The sequence below is a fragment of the Diospyros lotus genome, chromosome 9 (genome assembly GCF_014633365.1).
Source record: "Diospyros lotus cultivar Yz01 chromosome 9, ASM1463336v1, whole genome shotgun sequence".
NCBI lineage: Eukaryota > Viridiplantae > Streptophyta > Magnoliopsida > Ericales > Ebenaceae > Diospyros > Diospyros lotus.
This window is the reverse complement of record NC_068346.1, coordinates 17,427,016-17,439,554: the sequence shown is the minus strand read 5'-3', so window position 1 is coordinate 17,439,554 and position 12,539 is coordinate 17,427,016. Positions and strand designations below refer to the sequence as shown.

Genomic DNA, 12,539 nt, shown 5'->3' with positions numbered 1-12,539 from the left:
AACTCAATTTTTTTTAAAAATGTTTTTTTGAAATATGAAATGTGAGTATGTTTAATTATAAAATTAAAGTTAAAAATTAAAAAATATTTTCAATAACATGAACGTGCCTATGCATTTTTCAAATTTTATAATAACTCATACAACCTTTCTTCACAACAATGCAAAAAGTCAGCATCTAGCCCCCAAAAGTATATTAACTATATTTACTTTAATATTATCAATTTAAACAGTTAAAAATCTAATAATTATAATATAAATTTAAAGAAAAAAAGAAAATTTGATCAATAATAAATAATTTGCTATACTATATTAATATAATTTTAAAGTTGATTGATAATCAAGTTAACATTAGAATATTAAAGTAACAATTTATTATTATTTATTTATTTTTTTAGTCATTTCTCTCTTTAGAGTAACGCTTTACTATTGTTTGTTTATTGCTCTCTGTTTCTTTCTGCCTGCCTCGACTGTTTGAGACCTTTTAGTTACAGCCATAAAACTCTCTATTATTTCCTACTTTACTTTGATTCTCGATTCGAGTAGTTTTCATATTTGAAGAGTATATTTTTACATTTTCTTGTAAACACTTTACGCTTTTCTTCTTTAATGAATTTTTATTTACAAAAAAAAATTTAAAATATCAAAGTAATAATAGTGATATAACATAAACATTAGTATATCATGTATGCAGTACTGATGATATTAATTTCATAGTATTATCAATACAATAATTATTATCAATAAAACAGTATTAGGAATATTTATTATTATTATTATTATTATTAAGAAGAAGTCATTAAATCATTTTGAATTTTCAAGATGAAAATAAGAACTAATTCTCCACATTTCATAATTTTCTAATATTCCTAATGGCGGCAACCTTTTGGACCAAATGGCTCTTGCTTGCTTGTACCTGTGATGTGAATAGAAAACTGCTTGTACTATGTACTACATGTACTTACACTTAAATTACATGTTTCTTTCCGCACAAAACTGGGATTTATCCATCCAAATAACAGCAGCTTCATCTTCCCTTCCACAAAATCCAGCAAGCAATTTCACTCCACACATTTATAAAAGAAAACGACAGAAATAGATTTTAACTATTAAAATCCAGGTGGAAAGTATACGATGCTAAAAGAAAGGTATTATTACTTTATGTATGTACGTATGTATGTATGTATGTATGTATGTACACATAGGTTTCTTTCGTTCCTCCAAATCTCTCCCTTGACAGTGTCATCTCATCTGAAGAAGAAAAGATTTAGTAGGTTGAAGCATTAGAGCTACCTACCATTCATTACCAAGAACAGTAATTTCTATCGGCCCAAAATAATATGGAAAGGATTCAAAAGGGAATATGTAACGTAACCCTGTGTAGACAGAATAGGATTTTACCACCCAATTCGACTGGGAACTCCCCCAGCCAAAGAACCAATCCCATTGTAAGCAAGAAAACCAACTGGTTTAACCAATCCGGTTCAATCTGTTAGTTGTTTTTAAATGTTAAAAACACAACAATAATTTGAAAGATTCAGGAGCTCATCTCAACTCCTTTAAGTACCCATCTATCATTTTAGTGCTTCAAATCCTACTCAAAACAAACCAGGACAACACGATGACTACATTTATAATGATTCGTAACTTGAAAAATGAGCATTTTTTTTTTTTTTTTTTTGTAATTGTGGATTTGCAATTTAAATATTTGATCATGAATTTAATTTCATTTCGTTTTAAACTTGTGTGAATATTGTCTTATGGACTTCTAATTGTAAAATAAGGTTACAGAATGAAATTTTTAAGTCTATTATAGTATTATGTGATAATTTTTTTTCCCTTCTATTTTCCATCTTCCAGATCCAAGTTCTAATTGTTATGTATTTATTTATTAAAAATCTATTCTGGTCCAACCATTAACCCCTTAAATCCTCTTCCATTTATGGTTCGATACTCTTAGTTTGAGTTTCAAAACTTTGATTTAACCCTATGTTTTATCAAATCGGTACAAGGGTGATCTTCTACTAGCTCCAATTGTAAGACTGTTACCACTGCTAGCAAAGGCTTAAGAACTTAAAAACATACCGAGATATGAACAGCCTTCTTCCGCTGTGGATCAGCGCCAATACTGGGCCCATCGATGAATGGTCTCAACCATTTGGGGGAACAAAGCACTAACACTTTCATTGATGAGATCCTGGAAAAAATGTATGCACTCCTCGTCGTCCAAATCCAACCGGAACTTCTCTTGAAGCTATGAGGATAATCACAAATATGGTCATACAAAAACAAACAATTGTATTATTGATAAGAGGCCAAGGCAAAGAGAGAACGAAAATAAAGTCACCTTGAGAATGCCTTTTTCAGGATCGGAAGCTATGTCAGGGATATTGGAACCCGCCATCAGATGGAACAGATTTAATATCAAGTTACTGGATTTTCTCAAGATATTGTATGCCTCGCAACAGTATGACTTGAACCTAGTATAGTATTGGCTGTAAGAGAAATCAAGACAGAAGAACATAAAAAGATGTCATGAGATTTTGTACACGTACAAGACATACAACTAAAGATTCGTAGGCTTAATGCTTTATACCTTTCTGCTCCGCCCATAGCCTCAACCATTTCTTTACAAAGCTTCATTGGTGGTGGAAATGGCTTTGGATCACGGCCCAGAATAAAACCAAAATCAACATGAAAAAGCCGTCCATCATCTCTAAGAAGAAGATTATCAAGATGCCTAGAGACCACGAGAATTAATATATCAAGAACTGTGCCACAATTCAGTTCAGCAAGTACAGACAGCAAAAATCAGAAAACTTCAATTGTATGCTTGTAAAAGCAAACACATAATCAAATACAAAACAGGGGACCTAATAGGAATAGCCATAATCTAACATAGGTTTAGTCCAGCATATAAGATAAATGAATATGAAAGAATAGCCGTGCCAACCAAAGCAGTGTCACAAACCGAGGGCACTATTGTAATTAGGGGTGGCATAAGATTGTAATTAGAAGGCTGGGATGTAGGTGATTAGAGCCCAAGCGCACATGGCCACTTGGGTCCTAACAGCCGACAGTTGTTATGGGAATTCTCTAGAATGTAACTAACTCTCCTATAAAAAAGAAGCTCATATGAGGATGGGGATCATGTAAGGTTTATTTCACTGATCTTTTCCCTCTCTTTCTCTCTCTAATTCTCTTAGTTCTCTTTCTTGCCAATTCAATCTTTTCCTCAATTACAAAAGATATCTCTCTGTCAGATCTTAGATCTAACAATTAGTATCAGAGTCGGCGATCCTGCCTGAGTGGGCATGGCTGAAGGCACCACGACAAAGCAAATGCGATTGGATGCCATTAAATTGGGAATGCGACAGAACCAGGAGCAGATAGATGATTGTTTGGAGACATTGAAGTTGGGAATTCAACAGACTCAAGAGGAGATCTTCCGGAGCTGATCGGAGAATGCAACCAATTTGGATTGAGTGGTTAATGGGATCAGGGAGGAATTTGTTGGATTGAGCCAATAGTTGAGTGTCGCCTTGAGCACATTCGCTCGGCAGCCCAACGCTAGCTTGTTGACAAACTTTCCTCCTAGGGCTTCCTCGACACCAATTCTGACAATGCCAAGGAATAGATAGAGGCCCATGATTTGATGGAGACAGGGGCAAAGTGGAGGCAAAGTAGGAGAATTTGACCAGAGGAGTTGGGGGAGTTCACCCCACACCTACAGGGTCAAGGATGGACATTCATGTGTTTGAAAGGGATAAGCCTAGATAGCGGATTAGGCAGTGTGAGCGGGTGTTCTACTAGTATAGAGTGGTTGAAAGGGAGAAGGTGAACATGGCAGCAACATATCTAGATGATGTGGCTGATGTTTGGTTCCAAAATTAGTGCAAAGGCAGGGTAGATTGGAGTTGGTTGGAGTTTGTAAGTGGCCTATGCAACTGGTTTGGGGAGAAGACCAGAACGGATGTCATAGAAGAATTCAACAAGTTGAAGCAAAAGGGGACAACAGAAGAGTATCAGGTGAGATTCGATTCGAGGAACTCAGGTCCCTACTATCCCTGTCTCACCCCTCCTTGGATGAAGCTTACTTCGTGTTTAGCTTCATCAGTGGGTTGGATGATCAGATCCGATCCACTGTGAAGATGCTCTACCCAACATCAGTTGGACAGGCGGCAGAGCAAGCTTATCTCCGTGAGATGGCCTTGGAAACTTTTGAAAAGAGGCATAGGTTGTCCCCTAAGGGGAACCAGGAAGAGAATTCTTACAGTGGAGTAAGGGGAGTAACTAGCCTTGGGCAAAGGAGTGGACTAATAGGGAGAAACCAATCAACCCCACCCCCGACTAAGGCCTTAACGATGGATAAAAAAAGGCAATTGGGGCTCTATTTTCATTGTGGGGGAGAAATATGGTCTAGGACATCAGTGTAAGAGGATGCTACTCACAATGGAGGGCCAAGGAGAAGAGGAAGATGTGGAAATTGAAGAAGGGGAAGAGCAGGAAGGGCAGGTTGATGGGGAAGGAGGGGAGATATCTATGCATGCCCTACAAGGCGAAACCTCGAGCAAGGTGTTAAAGGTTAAGGGAATTGTGGGAAAAAGGAGGCTAGTGGTACTCATTGACATTGGTAGTACCCATAGTTTCTTAGATAAAAAAACGACCACTACCTTGTAACGTGAGTTGCAGGAGACTCCCCCATTGTCTGTTTTGATTGCTAATGGGAGTAGGATGGTGAGTCAATTCAAATGTAAGGGATTTGAATAGGTGATGAGTGGTTAGGAATTTTCAGCTAATTTGAGAATTCTTAGATTAGGAGGATGCCACATCGTGCTAGGGGTGGACTGAATGAAAACGGTTAGCCCCCTAGTGTTTGACTTCAACACTTTGGAAGTCACCTTTGATATGGGGAGTCAAAGGTCACTCTTAGGGGTTGTCAAGAGAAAGGGCAATGCAAGGCAATGTCCGAGAAAAAGTACAGAGACTTCTTGAGCGAGGAGGAACCTCTATAAGGCAACTACATTCCTTATATGCCATAGAGACAGATGTGGATCAGAGGGAGGACCATCCTAATGACAGGCAGGGAAGAGGATGGCAGCCCATGCCTCAGGCCATAGTACTAGCCACTGCTCGGGTACACTCTTAAACCAATTCACCTATTATTAATGGAATTTGAGGAAATCTTTGCCAATCCCTCGGCCCATACCCCACACTAGTTCCTTGATCATTTAATTCACCTCAAACCCAATAGTAAACCAGTTAACCTAAGAGCCTATCGATGCTCCCCTGTTCAAAAAGCTGAGATTGAAAAACTGGTAAAAAAACATGTTGGGGAAATCACTAATCCAATTGAGCCAAAGCCTATTTGCTTCCCCAATCCTCCTAGTGAAAAAGAATGATGGATCATGGAGATTTTGTGTGGAAACAAATTCTCAATACCCATTATTGAGGACCTCCTAGATGAACTGACGGGGGCCTCCATTTTTTTCCAAATTAGACATCACCTCAGGATATCATCAGATTAGGATGAGCCCAAATGATTGTCCTAAAACGGCCTTCTGCACCCACCAAGGATATTATGAGTTCTTGGTAATGCTATTCGAGCTCATGAATGCCCCCGCAACCTTCCAAGCACTTATGAACCATATCTTTGCTCTATATCTTAGAAAATTTGTACTAGTATTCTTTGATGACATCTTAGTCTACAACGCTAACTTAGACTAGCATTTGATCCACCTTAGGAAGGCATTTGAAATCCTCAAAGCCCATCAACTTTATGTGAAGAGGTCCAAGTGCACCTTCGCAGAAACTAAAGTGGAATATCTCAGCTACATTATAGCTGGTCAAGGGGTAAGCACTAACCTTCAAAAGGTTGCAACTATGGAGCAATAGCCCAAACCCAAAACCCTTAAGGAGTTGAGGGGGTTCCTGGGGCTTACTCCCTACTACCGTAGATTTATCAAAGGGGTATGGGGTGATAAGTAAACCCCTCACCAACCTATTGAAGAAGAATAACTTCCACTGGGAAGATGAGGTTGAGAATGCTTTTGAGACACTTAAAAGAGGGTTATGAACTTATGACTCAAGCCCAATCTTGGCCCTACTAGATTTCTCTAAGGAGTTCATTCTAGAGACTAATGCTCGCGATACAGGGATAGGGGTTGTACTAATTCAAGAGGGTAGGCCTATGGCTTATTTGAGCCAAGCTCTAACTCCAAGGCACCTAGGCCTAAGTATCTACGACAAGGAGCTATTAGTTGTGTTAATGGCCATAGAAAAGTGGAGGTATTATTTGGAAGGAAGGCAATTCACCATCAGGACAGACCATGAGAACCTAAAGTTTCTCTCCCAACAGAGAGCAAATAATCAGTTGCAAAGGAAGGGGATCACCAAGCTAATGGGGTTTGACTACATTATTCAATACAGGAAAGATAAGGAAGACTTAGGGGTAGATGCACTATCACGAAGGGAGAATACAGCCAGTTGCCATGCTATATCAGCCTTGGTGCCTGATTGGGTGCAAGGTATAACCAACAGTTATGAGAAGACTACTTGGATCAAGGAGATACTGATTAGGTTGGCAGTAGAATCCCAAGAGGAGTCAGGTTATACTTTAAAGGGGGGATTGCTAAGATACCATGATAGGGTGGTCATTGGGGAGGATGAGCAACTAAGGAGACAAATTCTACGGTCACTGCATGACTCTCCCATAGGAGGGCATTCTGGGTTGAATGTGACCTATCACAAGGTAAGGTAGCTTTTTTATTTGTTAGGGTTTAAAAAAGATGTGACCAAGTATGTACTGCAATGCACCATCTGTTAGAGGTGCAAGCATGAACAAGTACCCTATCTAAGTCTCCTCTAACCCTTGGAGACACCTTCCCAAGCTTGGGAACAGATCTCCATGGACTTTGTAGAGGGACTGCCCAGGTCTAAGGGATTGTCACGAAATGATTCGATTACCAACACCTATTTCCGTTCCATTTTTTTAAATTCTACATTTATCTTATTCCTGTAGTAGTTTGTAGGCTAAGCACTGCCATTTTGTTATTTCTGTATTAGTCGAATTAGAGTGAGAATCAGCCAGGTGTAAGGGAGGCAAAGGGAATATAGTTTGTTAGAATTGTACCAGGTGTGGGCCCACCTCTGACAGGAGAATATCTCCTCCAAACGGCCCATATATATTTGCTCCCCTCCACAACGAGGGGGCATGAATGAGAATATCGAATTCTGTTTTCCTTCCTACTTTCTCTATTCTATCCTCTGAATCGCTCTTCAATTCCTACTGGAATAGGAGTAATTCCTATCACAAGAGTGAGGTCGTGACAACTTGGTATCAAAGCCAGAGATTCTCGGCCAAGGACTCGGTGACTAAGAAAGATGGAAGAAGAGACTCATATGAAGGACATGGAGACACGATTCCAGCAACTGGGATCGACAGTGATCGATTTCCAGAACAAAATGGATAGGATGGAGTTTGAAGCTAACCGAAACCACGAAGCATTAGTTGCCATGGACCGAAAGGTGGAAGACTCCATGGAGGGACTTGAAAGAGATTGAAGGGTTGATCGCTCGGGTACGAGAAGAGCTGGGAGCTCAAATCTAGTAGTTCATGGTGATGTTTACCCAACAAAACATGGTCAGGTTAGCTCCAGATTCTCCACATAGAGAGGAGAATGAACCCCTCTTACGGAGAGTTATGATTAACCGAGAAAATGGAGATCAGGAGATTGGAATGAATCAGGAAGAATTAGAAGGGATAGTAGGAAGAAGAAGAGAAGAGCAGAACAACCATCCTTCGGGGTTCCCTATGCCCTAGATGGAAATCCCGACATTTGAAAGGATTCATCCTCGTTAGTGGTTGAGGAAGTGTGAGAGATTGTTCGAATGGTACAACGTACCAAGAATGCACAAGGTAAGTTTAGCCACTGCATACTTCAATGAGGTGGTAGATGCATGGTTTCAAGGGTGTTTGAGGTTAAGGAGGGAATACACTTGGGAGGAATTCTTTGAGAAGTTATGTGAATGTTTAGGGGAAAGAAGTATGGTGGACACCATCGAAGAATTCAATAAACTAAGGCAGACTGAGAGTGTGGGATCCTATCTCAGGAGGTTTGAAGAGCTTAGGTCATATATGGTCAGCCATAACCATCACCTCTTAGAAGCTTATTTTGTATCAAGCTTCATGAGTGGGCTGAGTGATGAGCTCAGACCAATGGTAAAAATGATGAAGCCTCAGACAGTCGAGTAAGCTCCAGAGAGTGCTCGCTTGCAAGAAATGATGATAGAGGCCTTAATCAAAAAGCAAAGACACCTGCCTAAGGGAGTGAATATCGGAACGTCCAGTATGGGGGTGAGGGGTCACATTTGTGATGCTACCAGAGGAAGCACTGGAGGGAAGCAATTTACGGGAACGAGTTCTATTCCCTATGGGGAATAGTTATGGGAGCAAAGAATAATGGCTGGCCTATGCTTCAGATGTGGGGATAAATACCATCCGGGACATTAGTGTAAGAGGCAGATCCTGTTGCTGGAAAGAGAGGAAGAGGAGGAACAGGATGAAGCAAGGGAAGAAAATGTTGAAGAGGGTGAAGAAGAAGACAATGGAGTGATATCCATACATGCCCTGAAGGGAGTGGCCAACAACAAGATCATCAAGGTAGAAGGCCAAGTCAAGGATTGCAATCTTATGATTTTAATAGATAGTGGGAGCACCCATAGCTTTCTTGATGAAAGCATGGCCTCAAATTGAAGTGTCTGCTCACGGGAACCCCTCCCTTGAGTGTGATAGTAGCCAACGGCTAAAAGATGCTTAGTAACTTCGCCTGCAATGGTTTTGCTTGGGAGATGCAAGGGGAGAAGTTTGAAACCGACTTGAGATTACTACAGTTGGGAGGGTGCCATGCGGTCCTAGGAGTGGATTGGATGAAGAGGTGAGCCCCATTAGCTTTGATTTCAATAGGATGAAGGTATCCTTTGAGAAAAAAGGTAAGAGGATGACCTTATCTGGGGGGAAAGAGATGAGAGCTTGTAAAATGATACCAGGGAGGAGGCTGCAAAGAGTGTTGAAGGGCAAGTGGAGCCAGATAACACACCTCTTCTCAATTGTGGCAGCAAAAGGAGATCAAGGAAAGCAAACAATGCAGGGCCAAATGGGGTTGACAGTAAGCACACCCCAAGGAATGCAAGACCAGGTATGCCATTTGGATTCCCTTAATAAATTGTTGGTGGATTATAAGGATCTTTTTATGGAACCCCAAACCTTACCCCCTACCCGAATGTTCGACCATAATATCAACCTCAAACTAGATGTTGAACCAGTCAATATTAGAGCATATCGTTATCCTCCCAACCAAAAGAATGAAATTGAGAAAATGGTCAGAACCATGCTCAAACAATCCCTCATTAGACCTAGCCAGAGTCCATTCGCTTCTCCCGTCTTTTTAGTAAAAAAGAAGGATGGAACATAGTGGTTTTATGTCGATTACCGACAACTAAATGACATGACCATCAAGGACAAATTTCCCATACCCTTGGTAGAGGACCTATTAGATGAACTTAACCACGCCAAATTCTTTTCTAAGCTAGACCTAAGGGAGGGATATCATCAAATTAGGATGAAAACTGAAGATATACCTAAAATCGCCTTCAAAACCCACCATGGGCACTTTGAATTCTTAGTGATGCCCTTCGAACTCACCAATGCCCCAACCACCTTTCAATCCCTCATGAACAGAATTTTTGAGCTTTATCTTTGCAAATTCATATTGGTATTCTTTGATGATACTCGTTTACAGCCCTACATTCGATCAACACCTATCCCACCTTAAGCTTACCCTTGAGATCCTAGGAAACCACCATCTTTTTATTAAGGAGTCCAAATGTGCTTTTGCCTAAAGGCAGGTGGAGGCAATGGTGTCCTGGCCGAGGCTCACAACAGTGAAGGCCTTGAGGGGATTCCTAGGGTTAACAAGGTATTATTTAGGTTTGTGCAAAAATATGAAGTTATCAGCAAACCATTGACTAATTTGCTGAAGAAGGGAGGTTTCAATTGGGGGCCGGAAGCAGAGGAAGCCTTCGAGAACCTTAAGAGTGCCATGATTAGGGTACCAGTGTTGGGGCTCCCAAATTTTGATAAGCCCTTCATTATAGAAACTAATGCTAGTGGAACCGGGGTAGGGGCAGTGCTAGTTCAAGAGGGGAGATCACTAGCCTTCTTGAGCCAAGTATTGAGTTCAAAACACTTAGGACTCGGCATCTACGAAAAAGAACTCTTGGTTGTACTTATGGTTCTAGATCGTTGGAGACACTACTTGGAGGGAAATAGGTTCATCATAAAGATGGACCATGAGAGCTTAAAGTTTCTATTATAACAGAAACTCCAGACACAGCTGCAAAGGAAAGGGATGACCAAGTTGATGGGTCTAGATTACAAGATTCAATACTGGAAGGGAAAGGAAAATAAGGCAGCCGATGCACTGTCCAGATATCATAAGGAGGGAGATTTATCAGTTATGACCATCATGGTACCTGAGTGGTATCAAGAAGTTATTGATAGTTATGAAGAAGATAACAAGATTAAGGCGGTGTTGGAAAAGCTGACGATGGGAGCTCAAGAGACGGGAGGCTATACACTGAATCGAGGGTTGCTAAGATTTCGTGGGAGGATTGTAATTGGGGAGAATTCAAGGATTAAGGAAAGGATTTTTCAAGCCTTGCATGAGTCCCCATTAGGAGGGCATTCGGGAGAGCAGAATACTTATCTTTGGGTTAAACAAGTGTTCCAATGGCCAAAAATGAAGGCAGCTATTAAAGAGCTAGTCCGAAGGTGCGACACATGTAGGAGATGTAAGTTGGAGATAGTGGCCTACCCTTGGTTACTACAAGCTCTGGCCATCCCAAATCAGGTTTGGTCTAGTGTCTCGATGGACTTTGTGGAGGGACTTACCCGATCCAAAGGTAAGGACAACATCCTGGTTGTGGTAGACCGGTTGACTAAATTTGCCCATTTCATAGGGTTGACTCATCCTTACACGGCTCAAGATGTAGCTAAGATTTTCTTAGACCGGGTGATTAAATTACATGGGGCTCCTAAGACTATAATCTCTAATAGGGACAAGATTTTTACTAGCTTAATGTAGCAGGAGCTGATGAAGTCTCTGGGAACAAAACTAAATTTGTCCACTGCATATCACCCTCAGTCTGACGGGCAAACCAAGAGGGTGAACCTAAGCCTTGAAACATACCTGAGATGTGTCTGCTTGTTGCAACCTAAGGAGTGGCATAAGTGGTTGTCCCTAGCTCAATGGTGGTATAATACCAGCCACCATTCGTCGATTAAGATGTCCCCTTTTGAGGCCTTATTCGGGTATAAACCACCTATTCTACCAGCAGTAGGAGGAGGCTCTAATGTGGCTTTAGTTGAGGAGTATTTACAACGGAAGAGGGAGATAACACAGCAGTTGAAGCAAGAGCTAGCCTCGGCCCAAAATCGGATGAAGCAAAATGCTGACTTTCAGCTTGATGTAGCAGGAGCCGATGAAGTCTCTGGGAACAAAACTAAATTTTCCCACTGCATATCACCCTCAGTCTGACGTGCAAACCGAGAGGGTGAACCTAAGCCTTGAAACATACCTGAGATGTGTCTACTTGCTGCAACCTAAGGATTGGCATAGGTGGTTGTCCCTAGCTCAATGGTGGTATAATACCAGCCACCATTCGTCGATTAAGATGTCCCCTTTTGAGGCCTTATTCGGGTATAAACCACCTATTCTACCAATAGTAGGAGAAGGCTCTAATGTGGCTTTAGTTAAGGAGTATTTACAACGGAAGAGGGAGATAACACAGCAGTTGAAGCAAGAGCTAGCCTCAGCCCAAAATCGTATGAAGCAGAATGCTAATCGAAGGAGGAGCGAGAGGGAGTTCGAGGAAGGGGATGAAGTGTATCTAAGGTTGAGGTATAACCACTAAAAGTCAATTTCTCGAGCAAGGGTCACTAAGCTTAGCCCCAAGTATTATGGATCGTTCCCTATTGAGGCCAAGATAGCGAAGGTGGCCTATCAGTTGAAGCTTCCCCTAAGGTCACAAATTCACCCTGTTTTCCATGTTTCACTCCTAAAGAAGTCGGTGGGGGCTCAACCAACGAGTTCGGTATTACCAGCTCTTCCCAAAAAAATCAGTGTAAAAACCGAACCAGAGGCTATTATCGACAGGCAGGTAGTGTATAAACACGAAGCTCCACTCATCCAAGTACTGGTCAAATGGCGAGGCAACATTTCGGAAGACAGCACATGGGAATTCCTTAAGCAGTTCCCACGAGATGCCAACCTCCTCAGCATTTCTTGAGGACAATAAATTGCTAACAGAGGGGGAGTTGTCACGAAATGATCCGATTACCAGCACCTATTTCCGTTCCATTTTTTTAAATTCTGCATTTATTTTATTCCTGTAGTAGTTTGTAGGCTAAGCACTAACATTTTGTTATTTCTGTATTAGCCGAATTAGATTGAGAATCGGCCAGGTGTAAGGGAGGCAAGGGG

The 12,539-nt window shown here is 41.1% G+C and overlaps 1 protein-coding gene across 3 annotated transcripts in view; it reads right to left on the bottom strand.

The window, feature by feature from the left end:
* Positions 1-921: 921 nt before the first annotated feature.
* The window catches only part of LOC127809817 (phosphatidylinositol 3-kinase, root isoform), a 49,016-nt gene continuing 37,398 nt past the window's right edge, over positions 922-12,539 (bottom strand). For 2 of the 3 annotated variants that reach the window (XM_052348939.1, XM_052348941.1), the window contains 4 exons: positions 2,594-2,737; positions 2,345-2,492; positions 2,083-2,251; positions 922-1,248 (listed from right to left, as the gene is read on the bottom strand). In XM_052348939.1, the coding sequence (XP_052204899.1) occupies positions 2,114-2,251; positions 2,345-2,492; positions 2,594-2,737 (430 nt within the window). In that variant the 3' untranslated portion in view covers positions 922-1,248; positions 2,083-2,113. The other variant, XM_052348940.1, reaches the window with a different exon arrangement.